We start from the raw sequence: 20755 nt of genomic DNA, 5'->3' as shown, positions 1-20755 counted from the left end.
ATTCATCTCTTTTTATCAATTACATTTTTTGCCCAGTGCATAATAGCGTTTCAAATGAATGCACTTTAAAAAAAAGAAAAATCCTTTTCCTTCTTCATATCAATATTCACAGACGCTTATCTGATCACATTTGTAAAACACATTTATCACATTTATTTCGACGCATTATGAGATTTTTTTAATTACATTTTTCCGCTAGTAATACTTCAATGGACAATGTCCTGCCTGACATTCAAATATCTTTTCTGAAAATCTCTAGTCAAAATGAATCAACTTTTTTGAGAAATATTATTTTCGATTTTTGAAAAATAAATTTTAAAAGCTATTCATATAGCACTATGAATTAGCGGGATTTAGACAGATTTAGACATTATGAAATAGCACTAGAACAAGGTTTCTGTTGTTGTGAAAATGTCAAAACGGACATTTCGAACAGCATTAAGTGATTCTCTGATGGAAAGATCACAGACAACACAAAAGTCCATGTTTTGCAATGATACGTGCATTCTTGATACGCATATACGTTTTTCCGCATTCAGTTTGCACCAATAATAGGCATTGATCATAATTATAAGCAGGAACGAACGAAATCAAAATTTGCATATGAATTCTATTTCTTTGCTACGGAGTATTCATTTGTAATAATTTTGGACTAATAGTGTGCAGTTTGTAAGTTGAATTGCCATTGTAATTGCAAAGCCAGGTTAGTATGAATAAAATTGATTTTTTTGTTTATTTTATTATTATTCGTCGAAAGCGTTTTGTAAAACAGCATAAAACGGAGATGGTTCTCAACAATGCGAAATCGCTTATTTATACAAGTTCCTTTTATTTTTATCAGATTATGATTGATTTAAAATGTACAACTGAATCCGTAATTTGACGGCATTATCAAAGGATACAATTGCAGCAGTAGATTATAAATAAAATAAGTGAACAATGCTGAAACATTTGAACTGACTGAGCATATGAATAATTTCTTGAGCCACATTAAAAATGATTTTCCCAAAATAAAGGTAATTCAGCCTTGAAATTTAATGCGGTTACGATAGGTCGTTTAGCTCTGCAGGAGTGTTGCTTTTCGAGCATGCAAATTATTTTCCTAGAATTCATGTTTTGTCAGTAGTGAAGCGATGGTTTCATTAAATAATGGAAATATCAGCAGCTTCAGTAGCGGTCATTGGTTTAGCAATGGTGCGCTTATGTCGTACCCCGTGCTCATCTGAGTAGTTATTTTGAGTAGCAGGAACCTCAGCGATGCCCATTATTTTAGATTCTGCTCACGCAATAGTCGTGAAACGATGCGTGATAGCTGAAGATGAGCTTTTCCATTTAGAAAGCCAACAACGCTGAAGGATGGATATATGGTTCGCATGATTATTCTGAACCATTGGGACTCGACCCAAAATTTAAGAACCCCTGCAGTAGAGCATTTCTGTCGAAATCTTCAGGCAGTTTAGCAGTAATCAATGAAAATGAAGCATGTAATGAAATTTAATGAATTTAATGATTTCTCAATGAAAAATTCAAATATTAGCAAAAAGAATAAACTGCCCTGCTCAGCTCAGCAATTAGGTCAACCACCGCGCTGATTATTCACTCTACTCGCTTTTCTACGCTACATCTCTTCATACTGATGACGTCAGTATTCATTGTTAACCACCTCACTAAAAATGGCGAATGGGGGCGGTGAAAGGCTGAATGTTTATCTCAAGAGATTGTTTTCCATGCATTGCTGTAAGTTGGAAATAATCCAAAACTACAATGCCACAACTGCATTGTAAGTAATTTTAACATTTTAGTAAATTATATTCCTTCCATATATCATTCGATATTATTTTCTAGCTTACTAAAACTTAAACTAAAACCCTGAAGTGAAACTTATAACTTGATCCATTATATAATTTTCCTGATAACAGTTTGAATTATTTCTTCCACACTGTAATGAATGAAATATTAATAACGTGAAAATAGTGCCGTTTCAGAAAACAAATGCTTACTTTTGAGTATTATGCTACGTCAAAATTTATACGGCGATTAGCTGACTTTCCTTTTCCGCCAAAAGTTTTAATAATCAGCTGATACTTTTTAAGTTAACCCTTTGATGGATTGTTGGCGATATGTACGTTGTTGGATTGTTGGGGTGGGCCCCACCCCACTTTAGAAAAACACGTGTAAAAAGCTGGAATTAGTATGTTCAATTTTTATGAAATTTATTTTATTGGATAGTTCGAAAAATTCTGTACATGATGGTATCAAAGTATTTCCAATTTTAATGATTTTAAAGCATTTTATTGGCAAAAAATGCGACAAAATTTTCGTTAAAAAATTGTCATTTTTCAGTTTTTTTTTTAATGTGGACTTAGTTTTGTAAAATTCGCAAAACAAATTGCAGACTTGAGTAGAGCACGCTATTCTGCACATTTTGATACCATAGTTATTTTTTTTGGTTCCGAAAAGACTTCGTTTATCTAAGCCCTTTCTATAGTTTTAACATAAATATATGGAAAAGTGTTGAGCAGGAAATCGATATTCCACATTTTTTTGATTTCAGTATCTATAATTTATTTATTTTCATGTATTTTGATTAAAATTTCATTATTTGAAATAAATGTTAAGTCTCCCGTTTGCATCGCTTCCTTTCCGTTCACTCTAATGCTTTTATCTTTCTCATGTTAGCATTAGTAGCAGTTACTAAGCCTCCCAATTTGGTTAACTCGATATCACAACTGCTTTATTGTTGAGCCTCATAAACGGAAACACCATTGCACTGGACCTGCAAATCCACTGCATGTATGAACAATACATTTTGATATTTATCATATGTCTTTTTAGAAATATACAAAATAGCATTTATCTTTCTGACGGTTTTGAAATTCGCAAATGCTGAGAGACGACTGTATAAAATATGACTTTTTATACAGGAATCTAAAAATATCCATAAAAATAAATCTAATAAAACTGAATAATTGGCATTAAAAATATAATTATGCATAGCAATGAATTACAAAACACATTAGACAATAAGTTCCAGTAGTGAAGAAGCCAAGCAGAAATTCCTGGGCATAAGGCTGCATGTTTGTGTTAGACGGAAAAAAAATGATCAAAACCCAACATTTTATTACGATAAAATAATTAATAAAAAGTTGACGAGAATACGAAATGTGGTGTGATACCACCAAATAGGTTTTTATCACAAAGTCCCACTTTTAAAGTGGGATGTGATTTTAGAAGGTATATTATAATATGCATACTATTTGATATAGGTTGCATGTAATATACCAGCAAGCAACCGCCGAACGCTCATTTACACCAGTAGTGATGGGTACTGGCGGTTGCACATTATTCAAAACAAATGTATAATTTAGAGTGTAAAGTGTAACTGATTCACATTATTTTATTAGATGTGTATGTGAACTTTAGATTTGTGATAAACAAGTATATAAGAAGGCGGATGAGCCATTATGTATATGATGATTAGTATGAGATACGTTTATGCTATCTGACGTGTGGCAATTATGTATATTTATCTAGGGTTTGCAATTTAAATATGGCATGTATGAGTATTTAATAGGTATATCATAATATGCATGATTATTAATGTGAAATAGAATTTTATCAGTGCGGTAGTGAATACATATCGTAGCAATACTCACAGTGCTAATGAAAGTTGTATTTTTGTAGGAATATTATAGCATCATCTGATCAGTATCATTATCCGTTCACGAAGTTTTAGCAATGTGGTTATATCCGATTCGTACCCCTGCAATGATTCAGGAAGACACATTTTATATCTTCATTTATTATTTATTATTCCTCACTGATTCACTTCTGATTCTTCATTCCTGACACATTTTTATAAATAAGTTTGCATCTTGTAAGAACTTATGTGTTGGTATTATTTTGATGCTGTATTATCAGCATTTTTTTCTTGAGAATATGCTAATTTCTACTTTTTTAAGGTTTGCAATGCACGATTGACATTCGACGCGCAGTGCAGATGCTTCGATCACAACGATCAGTAACAGTCCAAACGGAAGCTCAGTACAAGTTTCTATTTATTTTGGTGCTTTACTACATCGACGCGTTCGCAAAATTGCTTCATGAGCACAAAGTGAATGATTGCATTCTATTTTATTTTAATATTTATTTTTATAAAACTTTCTTTTTCATTAATTAATTAATTAATTTTTTTTCAAGCGTATTGAAGACACTGGACGTGAGTATACAAACATTCGCTACAGTGCAGAAGCCGCTTCTAAGAGGTGATTCCAATGAGCGCATCTCCATTCAGGTATGTGAATAGATTTAAATAGTTGGTGGGTTCAGTTGACCGGCAACTGGAATAACTTGATATCGCTAATTAATTAATTATCTCAAACGAAATTTGTTTACTTGCAATATAAGATATAAATTGTAATTGATTCATGTGAACGAAGAGGTTCTGATTACTGGAATATTATTCAAGTAGTACTTTTTTCTTCATCTGTTCACTGTCTGAAGAATATTGTACAGGTCAATCATGCGACCGTGTACTCATCCCCTGTGCGAAGCTTGCTCATCGACACCGGTGGTTTACCAACCTGAACTGATCCCATCCCACTTCGTCCGGAAAATTCTTAATTTGTATTCTTTTTTCATTTTTGGACAAGTATTAATTCATTTCATTCTCATTTAACTATTGGTTGTTTAATCTTCTTGCGTATCTCCAATGCGTATGATACTTGTTGTTTAACTTTAAAATTGCACTCATTTATTTTGATGGGGGGGTGCAAAATTTCCATTGCACATATTTAGAAATTGCATTGGGAAGATATTGAAGTTTATATTGTTTTCAAAGTTGGATATCGTTAAACTTGGTTTTTCTATTCATCAGATTGTTCGCAAATATTACAGACCGAGCAATTAAAACATTTGCTATACTTTGATATGTAGAAAAAGCGTGCTGATCAAGATCCTAAAGTTCAACGCCCTGTTTCGTGTAGAGATATGAACAAAATATGTAGACATGTAAAGTGTTAGACTCAAAATAGCCCAGTGTGAGCATGTTTTAGTACACCTTTGAAAATGGTGTGGCCATTGGGTGACATGGTAGAACCAGCATTGTTTACAGCAAACTGTGCCACTCAAGGAGTAAAGCAAAATTGAAAGCTGCCAATGAGTGTGAAAAAGTCAACTGTCATTATACAACACAGTTCATTGGATAATAGTTTTTTTCATCGAAAGGTTATTTACTGAAATTTATTTTAATTTTCAAACTCAATATAGTCAATATAAGTGGAAATTTAAAAGATTATATTGAAAAGGTAAATGACAAAAGGCATATCTTTATTATTATTATTATTATTATTTTTATTTTTATTATATAACAGATATTACATCGAAACAGCTCCATTAAAATATTTTTGACATTTTACCGAACACGAGTAAAGTTACGCAGGTAATCAGATCTAATTTTTTTCCCTAGGTTGTATCTCTGCTTCAAAAATACACGTACATCTTTCTAAATTAAATTGAAATAGATTAATTGATTTATAAATTTCAATCGAATGTTAAGCTATACTTCTTCTATCAGCTCCATTATCAGTTCCTCCATCTTCATCAGCTCTGTATCATCTTCTTGCCCAGTCCAGGGCTGTATGGGTATCCCATTGTAAGGCTATACTAGGGGAAAGGTTAATTCACTTAGTCGAATTACAATATATACACGATTTGTCTACCTGAGGTATAAATGACTGCAGTCTGTCATCAATCAAGACAGTTCGTTTCAAATCTGTCCCAGTTTTTACAAGATCTTTGGAGCAGAAATTAAAAACCTCGATGCAGCTATTTCTGCTCAAGATTTTGCTGAAAAGGTATGAAAAAAAGAAAACTATAAAATTTATGCGCAAGCTTTCTGCCAAAGCAGATTTTGAAAGGTCACATGAGATTATTACTCAAAATATTCCCCATTTGGATCAAGAAGGTCACGGACTTCATTTACATACGACTCGCAACCTAAACTAAATATCATTATTTGACACTTTGGCCGTAGGTTTTTCAACAGTGTATCGCAATAGGGTCGGATCGCCGTGTAACCCTGAAAATAGTTTGGGATTTTGGTAATTTTGAAAATTACACTTTGCATATTTACATTTCCGGACGGCAGACACAGCTGTGCAGGAAAGAGTTTCTCGTTTGTTGAATGAACCAATGTCGAATCCTTAAAAATGAAATTTTAGCAACATTTGGAATTTCAGAAAGATATTCAATCAAGTTAATTTACCAAATCAAAAACCACTGTCAATTTTGGAATGTACGATGAAGATGAATCAGACTTTACGCAAGCTTGCGTATGATTATCTCTATTCTTCTTTCTCGCGAAATCACACCGCAGCAGCACGACTTCCAAGAATCTATTTAAAGCCTTTTCATCTTCGGATATATCCGTCTGATGCGTGCCCCGCGATGTACCAACTTCCTCGTCAGGTTTATTTTTTTCAGCTTTGTCTTCTGAATAATTTTCTGACATTTTATTTTTAAGATCCGCACTGCTACACATGCTTTATTCTCGTCTTACGTTTATCTCGGTGCAGCAGTTCTTAAAAGTAAAGTTTGATTATGTATGAACTGCAGAAATTATGTTCGAATAATAGCGATTAAACCGTCACTTAAGCATATACGATTAATTAATAATTAAACTGAAAGTTTAATGGCAGTTGCACTTACCAACCAGAGCAAAAAAAGATGGCGCACACTTGACTGTATCTCGTGAAAATAACTGTGATAAAATAGAACTTGTTCACTGCATTTTTAAAATTTTAAACTTTAAACGTAAATTTTCAAGTCATTTTAAAGTGTCACCAAAAATTCAATACATTGTAATTTTTAAATATTTCAGTTAAACTTTTTAAGTTTGTAATAAATTTTGGAATCATATTTTGATGTTACTTTGAAAATTGAAATCAAAATTTGATAGTTAAATTCAAATTGAAATTGTGATAGAATTTTTTAATTATACTTGAAAATCATTTACGGCTGATAATTATTTGGTAATACAATATTGTATGTAATTTAATATTCCTCCGTAACAACATTTACATTTCAACGAAAGAATAATTATTTTATAAAAAAGAATGGTTATTTATTTAATAATTTGATTTGGAAATGGAAATTGTATATTTTAGTTATTTGCGCAAATATTGTTGTTATTTTTGAACATTCCTCTTCATTCAGTGTGATCTTTTGATATTAGCGAAACTCTGGCAATCAACCGCTTCAAATATTCTTTTTTAATTCATCTTTGTTTCAATTTGCTTTCATAGACCGTAAATTTGTTTTATTTTTTTCAATATGCCTCGCTCATGGTTTGTTCAGTCTAGATTTCTGAGCTTCAGCTGTTTCATGGTATAATCGATTCAAGTGGTATAATATTTGAAGATCCGCTGTTGATCCAAAACAGGCCGATCCTACTTGTTATGGAAACCTTGCTCTTAGTGTTCCTCTAGCTCAGGGATATATTGGCAGGTTGGGTGAAATTTGGTTGGAAATGGTTTCAGTTAGCCGTGACGTTAATTTTAAGAGAGGTGGGACGTGCATGATTGAAATTGTAAGGAAAGTAAATTTTCATATACAGATTTTTCCAGATGATATTTTAATAAAGCACACGATTCCACACCCTGGCTGCCACATGTTGACATCAAACAACTAAAAGCGGAGTAAGAATCAGTGAAAGCTCTTGAAACGTTATGTTGTATTACCGGGTGTATGAAATGATTTGCAGTGTAATGCATTACCATATTTTAGTGTACCTGATTCGGTAAAAAAATTATTCAGCATTGAATTTGGCCGTCGAAAGGATCTGACCTTCCAATGGAAACGAGCACTAATGAATAACGTGACACAAAATGAAGTAGATATTTCTTTGTTAGAATTTCGAAGTAAAAAATTGATTGAATTAATTTCTTTGAATATCATTTGCATTTTTGTTCTTGTTTGCTATTTTCAGTTGCGAAGCACACAGCTTTTATTCGCCACTGGAGCAAACTTTTATCTGAAATGAAAAGCGTATGTGCGTTTTATTTGTTCATTTTATTGTTGAGATTAATTTTCACATTTGTTGAAACTTTTCATAAATAATGAATATGAGATTTATGAAATTCTGCAGTTTTTAAGTCACTTTTTCAAAATTCAGTTTACGCTTTTTGGTTAGAAAATACTTTTGCGAATAATTTGTTTGGCGAGTTATTTGCAAATCAGTTAATTTTATAAATTCGAACGATGTGTGAAATGATTATTTTATTTTTGTGCTGGTAGCTTTCAACAGACGTTGTTTGTTTTGTATGTCTTTTATCAGTTGAATGTTCTTGTTATTATTTTATAAAAGCTGTATGTTACAGTTGTTTAAGGATGTTCAGGTTTAATTTTATTTATTATAATTTGTTTTGTAGGCTACATGCATTTTATATTTGATGATACAGTTACTTATGTGGTCTACCTAATGAGTAAAAAATTAATACCATGCAATACAATACAATATAAAATTGTGTTGTAACAGACGAATGCGCAGTTCATCATGCAAAGGCCGCATACGCAACTCTGTGATGTTTTCCCGCATTGCTTTTTTCTGTGCAAACGCTTTCCGCCGGCAACACGTCAGCACATCGTCCAAAATCTGAAATAATTTTTCCTTTTGAGAAAAGTATTATCATAACGGTATATATCATGTCCACACATGGTGGTGAAAATGTTTTATTGTTTGGACATGAAATATTCAAGTACTTCATATTCAAAGTAAACTTTGTAACAGATATGTTATTATATATATGCTATGATATCTCTGAAATTAATCTAGCAATAAATGTTTTCTCTTATTAACATTGTTATTTGTATTGCTTAACTGAACATAAAAATGCTTTTTTAGAAAATTAACAATTTTTCAAACCAAGTTGTAGATAGACCATTTGTTTGAAAGTTTGCAGATTTTTTATATGTACCTGTCTCAGGGAGAAGAAATCTTTTTCTAGCAACAGTGAGGCAACATTTTCGAACACTTTCACAGTGATCGTCTGAATAGCATTGATCATTGGGCTGAACAGTGGATCCTGTTCGTAGATTCACCGGTTAAATCAGCCAGCGCCCTTATTTTGCGGTTGGTGCGTGTACTTTGCTGCATCAAAAGCCGTATGCTCCAGTATCACATCTTTAATGCAAAAAGTACATTCTTCTCTTCTAGCCAACATATATTTCATAAATATTCTTGCATCTGTTTGATGAAATACATGCATATTAATATGTAACGTGTTAAATGCACATTGAGAAGGTTGAATGAAAATACTGTATTATGTTTCATGGAAATTTCAGGAACACCTAAGGCAAAATAATTGTTTCGTTTCACTACAATGTGTACTTGTGGCTGTTCAAACTAGAAAACGGCTTGTGTTGAGCTAATTTGTAAGCAGTGAGCAATAATGACCCTGATGGTTTTGTGATCAGTTATTTCTGAATATTTTCCATTCTAAGGAATACCATTAGCGCAATTTATTAAAGTAAGTTGCATTAAGTTTATTACACATAATTCATAAAAAAATGAAAAAAATAATTGGATTGAATTATATCTATGGTTTTGCACAACGTTAATGACTTGGTCTTTGTTAATTATCGTTTATAATTTTTCTTGAAGAATGAGCATACATTTTTCTAAATAAAATTAAAATTGGATAAGTAATATACGAATTTTAGTAAAATGTTGAAATATACTTCTTTTGTCAACTGCATTATCACTTTCAACACGTCGATTAATTCATTATCTTCTGGATCCCCTGTCCAGTCCTTTATTACTATCCCATTGTAAGGCTAAAGCGGTGAAAAAAATTAATTGAATCAGTAGAATTCTATGCTGTGCGTGATTTGGTTACTTGAAACGGAAAAGAGTCAGCTAAATCATCTATCCAAACCGTCCTTTTTAACATGCATCCCGTTTTTTTAAGATCTTTTATATAGATATCATTCTTAATTTTACAGTTATTCCTGTTCAGTACCTTGCTAAAAAGGTATAAGAAAAATAATATTATAAAATTTATTCACAGGTATGGTTTTTAAATAGCTCCTAATATATCAAATCAGTTTATTACTCGAAAAGCTTTCCTTCTGGATCGAGAAGCTGAACAATATGACGGACGTATTTAGGAGTACCAGCGCTATACACCATCATATTGGCGACTTCTCGGACGGCTTGTAATACTTCGCGGCAATGCGGTCTGATTGCCACGAAATACTGAAAACATAATTTTCAATTAAAGCAATTATGAATAATAAATTTTAAATATTTACTCTTATTGAATCAATTTTTTCCTGATTACTAAACAGTTTTTCTCTTGTGGAATAAATCAACGTCGAATCCTTAAAAAGATTGAAGTTTAATACGAATTTAAAATTTTTAAATTATTGCCAATGAGATTAATTCACCAAATCAAAAACGACTGTCAATTTTGGAATATCATTTGACGATGAATCTGAATTAACGCCATTCCGTGTTCTTCTGGGACAAAGGTGCTGAATGAGCCCGTCCCACATCTTTTTCAAGCGATTCAGCTTACCTTTCTTTTCTGTCGATGTTCCAGCCTCCTCTTCAGGTTTCTTTTCATCCGACGTATTTGCATTTAATTCATCCATCTTCTACAACAGATACAACTTTCCAGACGAAATTTTAATAATTTGCTTAACTACACACGACTTATTCTCGTTTTCACTTATTTTAATAGTAAAATTTGATCACGCATAAACTGCAAAAATGTATTCGATTAAGCTGTCACTTAAGCATATATGATTAATTAATAATTAAACTAAAAGTTAAATTGCTGTTGCACTTACGAACCAGAGCAAAAAAAGATGGCGCACACTTGACTGTATCTCGTGAAAATAACTGTGATAAAATAGAACTTGTTCACTGCATTTTTAAAATTTTAAACTTTAAACGTAAATTTTAAAGAGGTTATCTTAAAGTGTCACTAAAAATTCAATATATTGTAATTTTTTAATATTTCAGTTAAACTTTTTAAGTTTGTAATTAATTTTTGAATCATATTTTGTTGTTACTTTGAAAATTGAAATCAAAATTTGATAGTTAAATTCAAATTGAAATTGTGATTGAATTTTTTATTATACTTGAAAATCATTTAAGGCTGTTAATTATTTGATAATACAATATTGTATATACTTTAATATTGCTCTATAACAACATTTAGATTTCAACAAAACAAATAATTATTTAATAAAAAAGAATGGTTATTTATTTAATAATTTGATATGGAAATGGTAATTGTATATTTTAGTTATTTGCGCAAATATTGTTGTTATTTTTTGAAATTTTTTACATTCCTCTAGATTTAGTATAATGTTTTGATATTAACGAAATTCTATCAATTTGCCGCTTTAGATATTTCTTTTTAATTCGTCTTTCATGAAATTTGGTCTTAGAAATTGAAAATTTATTTTATATTTTTTTCAGCATGTCTTGCTCGTGATTTGTTCAGTCTGAATTTCTTTGCTTAAACTGTTTAACGCGTTCTCGAATACTGCAACTAAGTGACTGATATTAAAATTCAGAATATGGGCAAATATTTTAGTGTTTAGTAATTTTAATTCTTGTTCAATTTCACATGGAAAATAAAGAACAGTTACGCCAAAAAATGGTGACATGATTTTTTTAAAATATCTTTTAAACGTTCTAGTTTTCATCAACATTTTGTTTGCTTTTTCGACTTTATTATAAACTGCATTAATTTGTTCTTCATTGTTGATCTGTCATATTTTAAATAAGTGCATAGTTTGCTTTTGTATTTTGCATGACATTTTTTTATTATTTTATTCTATCTTTGTTTTTTTTCAAGGGCAATTCTTTTGTAAATGGTTCCACGGCTATATCAGTTTACGTGAATGAATATTTACTTGTCATCAGTTTAGGTGGAGAAAAATTGATGAGATTAAATGAGAATGCATGGGCATGAAAGGAATTTTGCCTCAATTTAACCCTTACAATATGTGATATTGACATTCGCTACTTGTATTATGCTTCTTGTTTCATATGTGCTGCTGATGGTATTTTGATTGCACTTTTTGCAATGTGCAACGTATTTCCAAAGTAAGGGTATTTTTGATGTTGACAAAATTTCTGTGAATTATTTATGATGACTATAACTTATATGCTTGTAGGTTGTTGGTTGGAACTGACGCTACATTTCCGTAGCGAAGATTCCACCTACATTAGCTGTAAGTGTTTGCCTACTTACTTCGTTCTTAATTTCTACTGCATGATAAATTTCTTGCATATTTGCATTCGTTTGTTGTGTGTTTAATTACCTGCGTGGCTTTAGTTGCAATGCTTGTTGGTTAACTGTTGGGTGCATCGACTGAACAGCGTAGTCTTTTCAATGCACATGCGGACTAGTACCCATGAAAATGATTTGCTTTCTTTGCTTAAATTGCTTTTTTTTTCCATAGAATGGTTATCATGTTTTCGAATAGTACCAAAGGAAGATGGATTTCAAAGTTGAGAAGATGCCCATTCGAGGAAGTTGCATGTTTTTAGCAATTTTGTGACTGTTTTAATTTATTACTGAATCCAGATATTGAAGGTATGATTTATCAAAATAACCAAATAATGTAAGATGTAAGTGTGAGATTTGAAATTTCATGTCTAAGCTAACGGGCAGATTTGTGGAATTTTTCACAAATTCAATAATCATACTAGATATGATTTGTTTGTTTTGTTTATTGCAGATGATTCATCATAATTTAGGACAAAAAGTAATTTTTAAGATGGAACTCAGCTAAGGGAGGAGAAGTTGATAGATTAAAGAGAATAGGTGAAAAGTCTATATTTTTTGAGCAATTTTTCAGAGGACAGTTTGTTGGGAGTTGTTTTAGTTGTTCAGTAATTAGAGCAGTTTATTATAAATGAAGTTTATTTGATATATTTCCATATTTTACATTAGTGACAATTTTAAATATTTTTTGAAATATTTTCGAGATGAGCTGAGAAAAGAAATTGAGTGTTAGTGCAGGTAAACTACGACGAATAATATTACTTTTGCAAATATGCAAATTGGTTTTGCAGATGCGCTTCTGTCATCAGTTACAATGTGCTTGTTTGATTAACTAACTAATAGTAGCCGGAGGGAAAGTTTCTTAAAATTATTATTGCGGTAAGAAACTACCACTGAAGCCTGCATTTGATAAATTCTTGGAGTGGAATCCACCCCACATTAGAAAAAACCCATGTGAAAAGCTAAAATATGTTGAATTTTTATGAAATTTGTTTCAATAGGTAGCACTGAGTGTGCTCTACTTTATATTTTATTTTTATATTTTTTGTATTAAAATATTATTTTACTGTTTTGTATTAATAACGTTTTAATTAAAAAAATTTTAAGCATCATTTTGGAGACAAATGCATCACTGTCAACGTTTAAAATATGTTATTTTTTAGATTTTTCACTGTGTAGGCTAAGTGTTGTAAAATTCTTAAAACAAATCATGGATTTACGGTCAGTATTTTATAAGGTAAAACTTGATACCAAAATGCAGACTCCGGTCATTTCTTCAACTGTTTATTTGGTTTTATAAAGTTTGATTGATTTCAGTTATTTCAAATCAATTTTAACTTTCTACTTGCTGAAAAATTCAGCAAAATTGATGTGGCAAATGTGTTGAACTATGTTTATTTAGACACACAAGGATTATCAAAACAATGCTCACAATAGCTGTATAGATGATCATTGAAACATGGTGTTCCACAATTTCTGCAACATGTGCTGACGTTTCAGTCTTTCATCCTGTCACAGAACGCTGATTTTTAGGGATAGTGTTTCCATTTTTTCTTGCTGTTTAACGCACTGTTGTCGTCACTGCTCCCATTGATTCAATGGTTTTTCTTACTGTGTAAGGAAGTGATTGCGGAGCACTGGCAACAGGTTTGTCAAGACGGATATCCACAAACGTTTTGCCACATTCCATCAAGAGCGGCGTTCTACTGTGCGACATTTCAGAATTCCAATCGGTCTGGCTTCATATATCATATGCCGCCACACCCACGAAATCTAACGCATTGAAGCAAAGCATCATTGGCCACCGTTGGATGCGTCGTCTGCTTGTGTTTACCAGTAGAAGATGGTTTACAGCATCTGCACCTGATTTTGTCTCGTAGCAGAACTGTATTTCCAGATTTCCACATTCTGGATTTCGTTTCGTCTGTATTTCCTTTTTCATAATTTCTTTTAGCATCATTGTGATGCATCGTCGACAGAAGCAATATGGTGGCGTTTCATAATGTAGCTAACTATTTTGAGCTGCCGATGGAAACAGAATAATAATGATCCCACTCGGCTTTCATTATTTATGATGGTATTCATTTATTTCTCTTATTTTTAATGGTATGTCATCGACCATTTTTCGCAACTTGTTTACGATCACTGGCCAATAAATCTTCAGCTAATGGTATGCTGATCAATAAGCTATCTATACTAATGTTTAATCCTTTCCCGCACCAGTGTTAGCCCTTCCATGATATTATGCTTATCCAATTGTGAATTCTAGCTTCACTGGCTGCTGACGTACATTTCTCGTGCCAATGGGTACGACGCTTGTGCATCGCAGCAGCAACATATTTTTATACAGATGTGTCACACTAGACGTTTTATTTTTAGCCAAAGACGACAGTATAAGCCAGAGTAATTCTGATATTACTTTCAGATTACAGATAATACTATCCAGGTCTGTTGGGAAAATCACCCTTGGCGTTGTGGACTTTGGCAGGGTTTTTTGATGCAATGAACTGCGTAGGCAGGTGCACAACGGAATGATAGTGGTCAAGTCTTGTTGCTTCACTTGCCAAAGTATACCAGCGCTTGCTGCCAATTGTCAGAGGTCTTTGAAATTGGTGTACGATACCAGCAGACAGATGTCGGTAAGCATTTGCTCTAGTACTCTCACACCCATCCAGCAAGGCCAACATTTCACTCATTAGCTGGGTCAGTGTGCGATCACCCAATCCATATATATTCATCGTTCGTTTTCCCTGGCACCAAAATGCTTCGTCAGAAGTGCCATTATGCTTTTGTACTTATCCGTAGCAGGTGGATGGCGAAGGAAGTTGGTTCGCAGTATGCAGATCCAGTGCGCTGACGGCGTAGTAATACATGTTCATATTGGAAGAAATTTGGCGGATGTCCAAGTGAGCAGCAACTTGCTCGAACCACAACTGTGGTTGGGATATCCAGATCGTGAGAAGGTTCAATGAAACTGCGTTCTCACTTTGCAAATTTGTGGCGTTCGTAGATACCATCCGAGGGTCTGAAAAGATCGTTCAGAACAAACTGGTCACCGGTAAAGCTTCTTGATAGACCCTTTAATTTTAGCACAAAATCTACTGTATATATTAGTTACAGTTATTCTGATTTTCAGGTTTAATTGCACCGGAACTGTTGAGCAGGTCGGGCCGTACAATCCGCTACATGGCAATAATAATTATGCATAGAAAGTCAATTTGTTAACCTTCACCAAGAAAGTTTCAGTGTTTTAGGCAAAAAAGTTTCTTTTCCAAACAACATTTGTTCCCAATTTTTGGTTTATACACTGCAGCATCTTTAAAATTTTGAATTTTTATAAATGTTATTTCTATGATTGGTTACACTTCCTGATTAAGAATTGATCAAAATGATGTGATGGGAAACTAATTTCTGTGCAGTAGTTCATGTTTTTCAACTGTGAATGTCAAATTTGTAATTAAATGAATGATTAAATATTATTGAAAATTTATGCACCTTTGTTATGAATATTATTCTTTATAGAAATCGAGAATGCAATTTATAATTGGTTCCGTTTTTCTGATAAGTTTTCATTTCTTTTACTGCTCTTATAGGGGAATATCTCAAAAGATTGGACAGGATACCAGGTACAGAGACATTGATTTACCATAAGTTATTTTGATCAATTTATTTATATTCCATTCGCAATTAACTGTTATCAGAAAGTACTACATTTAAAGCTCATTTTGATGAGCAGCATTCTTGCTGTGTTTTATAATGAAAGTAAATTCAAACAACTACATGTTTCGTATCAATGAGATTCTAAATTAAAAATAAAAATTATGAACGGCATGGTATTTCATGAAACGATTATTTTCTAAATAAAGCAAAGATATGGAAGGCATTCAAAAAGACAGTCAGGTATTATGATATATTTAAGTGAAATTGCTTTTGAAATTCATTATACTTGAGCAGTATAAAAACGTAAATTAATAGAAACTTAGTATACTGAAAGCTTTATTTCCATTTTGATTAGTTTTGAAACAACGTTCATCAAATTAATCAAATGGAAATGATGGAAAATTGAATTGGTGAAACGTGATAAATGTTGCACAAGTCTGTGAATTTTGAATGAAGCTTTTACTATAAGACCAAAAATGTTCATTCCGTGAACATCGCGCACCCTGGTGCGTAACATGAAAGTTTCAGATTGTTAGCTTTTCTGTGCACTGACTTAAGACATGCTTGAAGGTACCATACGTACGACGTCTCTACTTCACACAACGATCAAGTTTAGATTTATTCCATAATGAAAGGGGCATTTTTCATGGAATCCATCCAGTTGTTCATCAAACCATATTTCCACCAGAGGAGTGAAATAATCTTTCACAATTTCTCATGAACTGATCAAATTTTACGCAGCTGAATTTATTTAATTTAGAAGTGTTTACAGATTATGTTAGAAATATTTAGTGCTTCTGGTTTTCATATTATTTCAGTGAAAGTAATCTGTATCGAATAGTGAAAGTGCATTATATTATACATATAAATAAAGAGTAAATTATATACGTCATTTAATAATTTAATAAAATTGTTCACCATATGCACGCTACTACGCTATTAGTGATGTAAAATTAGGCTGTTCTACCAGAAGCAAAGTAGTTTTTTATTTGCATATTTTACTTATTATCAAACACCACTTTAAAGCATTTCTATTATATTCAGTTATTTAATACTGTGCAACGGCTACAGGCACGTGTTCAACTATAATTCTGCTCTTCAATATCATCTTTGATTTGATCAATATTTGATATTATGCTGCCTTTATTTTTCTATGCATGCTATATGGTTGAGTTTTAATTATTATGAAAGAGCACTAATCAGCATTTGTATTAATATTATTATTGTTCCCTTTCAGATGATTAAATCAGGTGCTTTACACAAACGTGTACCTATATATGTTTTTATGCTAAGATGACTACAATAATATTACTCACTTACAAGAATGTCATGATTTGGAAACAAATGGAACAAAGGAGTGGCACGTGGAAAATATAATTCCACTATTGAAAGTCATCTATTTTTAAAAGGTAAATGATGCTCGAGAATGTATGCGGATACTTGATATATGCTATTCGCATGATTTGACAAACATATTAAATGTGAACTTATTGGATTTTCTGCTATCACTATTCACTAAAAAATATTATTTTTGGTATATTACTTTTGATTTTTAAAGGTACTTCAGGCAAACTAAATAAGCATAGTACGCATTTGCGTTCACAATTTTGAAATGACTTTACTAATATATTTTAATTTCAGAATTCACATAATATGAAGTTGAATACTTCATATACAGGAGATGAAAATGAAGCAGAACTTGTAATCATTATTTTATTCTTCATGTTAAATTTGCATGTATTCAGAAATCAAAGTTATGCATCACACTAATGTAGGTATCACTGGAACTATTGGCAGAAATCTTCGAAGAACTACAATTTCTTACAAACACAAATTCAATTGCACATGGAGAAAAAGTAAACAATATAATAATGCTTATAATATAATCAACATCCTGCATGATGCTGTTTGCATTTACTTTGGATGTGAATTTTTAGTATTAATTTACTTATTTTATGATATTAAAAAAATTTACCTTTCAAATACTCAACATCAGTGATTGAGTCTTTTAAGACCTTTGTTTATTTACTTTATTCATTTACATTTACATTTGTTGTTTGTATGTTACATGATCACCGTTTATATTAAAATTTTACCAAATTTCAAATTATTTCATGAGAGTTCTTTGATTTTTTTTGCTTGAATATTATAGTTCTTTTTTCAATGTAATTTTCTAATGAATGCATTTATTCTTATTATTGTGAATTTTGATTATTGCTTATTCTTGCATTATTTTATCTTTCCTGTCATTTCTTTACTTTTCTTTCTCAAAACAGAACTTCCGATCAATCTTCAAACAGATAATTCAAAGCAGCAATGGTTTTTCATACACGTCCATGCATGTTTGCTTTCTTTTACTTTCCACTTATTATAAAATATTTTTGTTATAATTAAAAATTTTTGTGGCTACGGTGACTAAGTTGATTGATGCGCAAGTTTAACATGAATAAGAGCTGATTCGCATTCAACTTTTTATACTCTTTAACTCACTCCCCACAATTACACTCTTGCTTCATTTTCATTCAAAAATTTCCCTTATTTTATTATTTAATTTCTCATTTTTATTTTATTATTTGTCCCTCTGCTAATTATTATTATATTTATTTACTTATTTTCAATAATTTGTCAGCCACAAATTGGTCAAAGTCACAATATTTTCAATATTATTTTGCTAACAGAAAAGTTGCAACGATTCGTTCCTCATATAATAATAACAATGCTGAAACAATATTAACAGTGAGTAATAATAAGAGAAAGGCAAGTACGTGGGCCAAATAACTGTATTTGGATGCAAAGGAAAGCACCAGTAGAAAATGCAATGGTGACGGCTACTGGATAATTGTACATTCTAATTAGGTTGACATTTTTGATGGGCTTACGCGGGAATGTGAAGCATGGCAAAATATCATCAGGTTTAGTTGTATGCAAAAAAGCACAAAAGCCAAACCACACACACACGACATTAGAATATATGTGAAATTCAGGCAGAAATCACAAAACAACACAGTGAAAAGATATGCGAATGTACATGTATTAATCTAATTGCTGCCAGCAAACTTGGATGCAACTTGTACCACTTCAATGTTGTCAGCGGAAAAAATACAAGTCACACTTCACATGAATAACATAATTGCTACCGAGAGTTTTATCTTACATGAACACAGAATACAAAGCATTAAAAAGAAACAATGCAGATAAAATGAAGAAAAGTAAAAAATTCTTTTGATATGACTTTAAAGTATACTTCAAAAATAAAATCACGGAAATATAATAATAATTAGAAATACAGTAATATACATTATTCAAATTGCCAAATTAACGATACGAAGGTTACAAAGCAATACAAAAATGAGATAAATCCTAAGGTTGTATCGAAAGTTATTATTCTATTACAGTACTGTTCGATAAACGGTGACGGTGCGTAACAAAGATGCACGTGCAAGATGCTCCATTTAGGTGAAACTTTAATACTGAAACTTTTTTTTGATGTTTTCCTATGAATGCATGCATATTTAAGTAATTAAGCAATTTCGGTTTGAAGATACGTGAAACCTGATACACTTTTAAGGCAGAATTATTAATTGCATATAATTGAACGTTGAAAGTTTTGGACAAATCAATATTTCAAACTGTTATTTTCCGTAAACGTCTAGATTTAACTGGTGAAGATGATAAAATTTTCAATTTACACTTGCTAATTGCATTCAATTTCATTCTGAACTGAGCATCTCGAATATCACTAAGCATATGGTGTTATCTATAGTGAAGGAGAGAAAAATACAGAAATCGTCTTCAATTTAATTCTATTATCATTTTATACTGTTTTCTAAATTTTATACCACGAAGACATTAGATAAATCAGAATTTTCATCTAGTTAATTTTGCTTGTTATAGGGCAACCACTGTGCTCAATCATTGTTTATTTTCAGTTTGGCATAATGTTCTAATTCATATTTGAGTAGCATATCCAACTTACGTAAGCCGGCGTTTGCTGCTTCGTGCGCAGTTTCTGCCTTTTATGCAAATTGGGCCGTTTGAAAATTAACTACATATTAGCAGTGCTCCAGTTAAATTGACTTTGTTGACTAGCAGAAGTCTTGAACAATGTTTGCTCGATCTATTTCTGCTTTAACTACTGAGTAAGGTGTGTTTGTTATTAGATATAGAAGAACCTTATCTTTTCAAACAAAGGCGTGGGGCAGTTTCAATTTGAATTTGCATTTCAATTTGTTTGCTTTTGAGCTTATGCGTGGCCTGAATAATGTTTGTTCAACGAAATGAAATACGTTTCATACTTGTTAATCAATAGAAATGAACTTTATGTAAATTTTCCTGTGGCTACTATTAGTTGCTCTAGAAACTCATTTCAAATGATTGTAGGCGAACGGTGTGCGGCGAATGAACAATGGCGTTTTCATTACGATGATGGATGAAGAAGAACAATAAAAACGGCTTTGTTTTTTATTTATTATAACATTATTTCATTAAATTAATTCTTCTACATTTAGATACAGAAGAATAGAAGATAAAAGAAGACATCCTAAAAGACAAGGGTAAGTTTGGTAAGTATAATTTGATGAGTTAGGCTAATTAGTTAAACTTCACTGAGGAGTTCTTGAGTCTGTAATTTATATAAATTCGAGCTGTAAGTTATCGAGCATTTAATTCAGATGTTTGTTAATTAGAGTAATTGGATGTAGATCATGAGTATTATTATAATGAATTTGAGTGGCTTTCCGCATTTGAACATTTTTCACGTCCCATGCCTTGTCGAGTTGAGTTTAGGGTTC

General features: G+C 31.8%; 7 protein-coding genes across 7 annotated transcripts; 6 read left to right on the top strand and 1 right to left on the bottom strand.

Moving 5' to 3' along the window:
- The first annotated feature begins 2206 nt into the window (after nucleotides 1–2206).
- Tsp_11353 (hypothetical protein) lies at nucleotides 2207–3474 on the top strand. The gene is made up of 6 exons (XM_003372558.1): nucleotides 2207–2252; nucleotides 2396–2436; nucleotides 2692–2793; nucleotides 3155–3234; nucleotides 3267–3357; nucleotides 3424–3474. The coding sequence occupies exons 1-6, from the start codon at nucleotides 2207–2209 to the stop codon at nucleotides 3472–3474; spliced, it is 411 nt and encodes a 136-aa protein (XP_003372606.1).
- Nucleotides 3475–5067: 1593 nt separating this feature from the next.
- Nucleotides 5068–8480, top strand: Tsp_11352 (conserved hypothetical protein). Its single transcript, XM_003372557.1, has 13 exons — nucleotides 5068–5133; nucleotides 5373–5440; nucleotides 5468–5493; nucleotides 5558–5675; nucleotides 6240–6468; nucleotides 6524–6592; nucleotides 6699–6813; nucleotides 6881–6893; nucleotides 7420–7549; nucleotides 7763–7919; nucleotides 7988–8046; nucleotides 8379–8396; nucleotides 8430–8480. Exons 1-13 carry the CDS (start codon nucleotides 5068–5070, stop codon nucleotides 8478–8480), a joined length of 1119 nt encoding a protein of 372 aa, XP_003372605.1.
- Nucleotides 8481–10108: 1628 nt separating this feature from the next.
- Tsp_11351 (putative RNA polymerase II subunit A domain phosphatase) lies at nucleotides 10109–10653 on the bottom strand. Its single transcript, XM_003372556.1, has 2 exons — nucleotides 10447–10653; nucleotides 10109–10255 (listed from the first exon to the last, which is right to left on the bottom strand). Exons 1-2 carry the CDS (start codon nucleotides 10651–10653, stop codon nucleotides 10109–10111), a joined length of 354 nt encoding a protein of 117 aa, XP_003372604.1.
- A 1863-nt stretch (nucleotides 10654–12516) lies between these two features.
- Tsp_11350 (hypothetical protein) lies at nucleotides 12517–14308 on the top strand. The gene is made up of 6 exons (XM_003372555.1): nucleotides 12517–12560; nucleotides 12799–12896; nucleotides 13413–13456; nucleotides 13485–13530; nucleotides 13926–14181; nucleotides 14260–14308. Exons 1-6 carry the CDS (start codon nucleotides 12517–12519, stop codon nucleotides 14306–14308), a joined length of 537 nt encoding a protein of 178 aa, XP_003372603.1.
- Nucleotides 14309–14408: 100 nt separating this feature from the next.
- Nucleotides 14409–15004, top strand: Tsp_11349 (conserved hypothetical protein). The gene is made up of 4 exons (XM_003372554.1): nucleotides 14409–14475; nucleotides 14575–14657; nucleotides 14738–14794; nucleotides 14825–15004. The coding sequence occupies exons 1-4, from the start codon at nucleotides 14409–14411 to the stop codon at nucleotides 15002–15004; spliced, it is 387 nt and encodes a 128-aa protein (XP_003372602.1).
- Nucleotides 15005–15088: 84 nt separating this feature from the next.
- Tsp_11348 (peptidyl-tRNA hydrolase) lies at nucleotides 15089–15530 on the top strand. Its single transcript, XM_003372553.1, has 2 exons — nucleotides 15089–15260; nucleotides 15442–15530. The coding sequence occupies exons 1-2, from the start codon at nucleotides 15089–15091 to the stop codon at nucleotides 15528–15530; spliced, it is 261 nt and encodes an 86-aa protein (XP_003372601.1).
- Nucleotides 15531–17618: 2088 nt separating this feature from the next.
- On the top strand, nucleotides 17619–19090 carry Tsp_11347 (conserved hypothetical protein). Its single transcript, XM_003372552.1, has 2 exons — nucleotides 17619–17702; nucleotides 18950–19090. The coding sequence occupies exons 1-2, from the start codon at nucleotides 17619–17621 to the stop codon at nucleotides 19088–19090; spliced, it is 225 nt and encodes a 74-aa protein (XP_003372600.1).
- The last annotated feature ends 1665 nt before the right edge of the window (nucleotides 19091–20755 follow it).

This window comes from Trichinella spiralis, assembly GCF_000181795.1.
Source record: "Trichinella spiralis strain ISS 195 chromosome Unknown Scfld9, whole genome shotgun sequence".
Taxonomy (NCBI): Eukaryota; Metazoa; Nematoda; class Enoplea; order Trichinellida; family Trichinellidae; genus Trichinella; species Trichinella spiralis.
The sequence above is the reverse complement of the archived record's forward strand: the minus strand, read 5'-3'. Positions and strand labels throughout refer to the sequence as shown.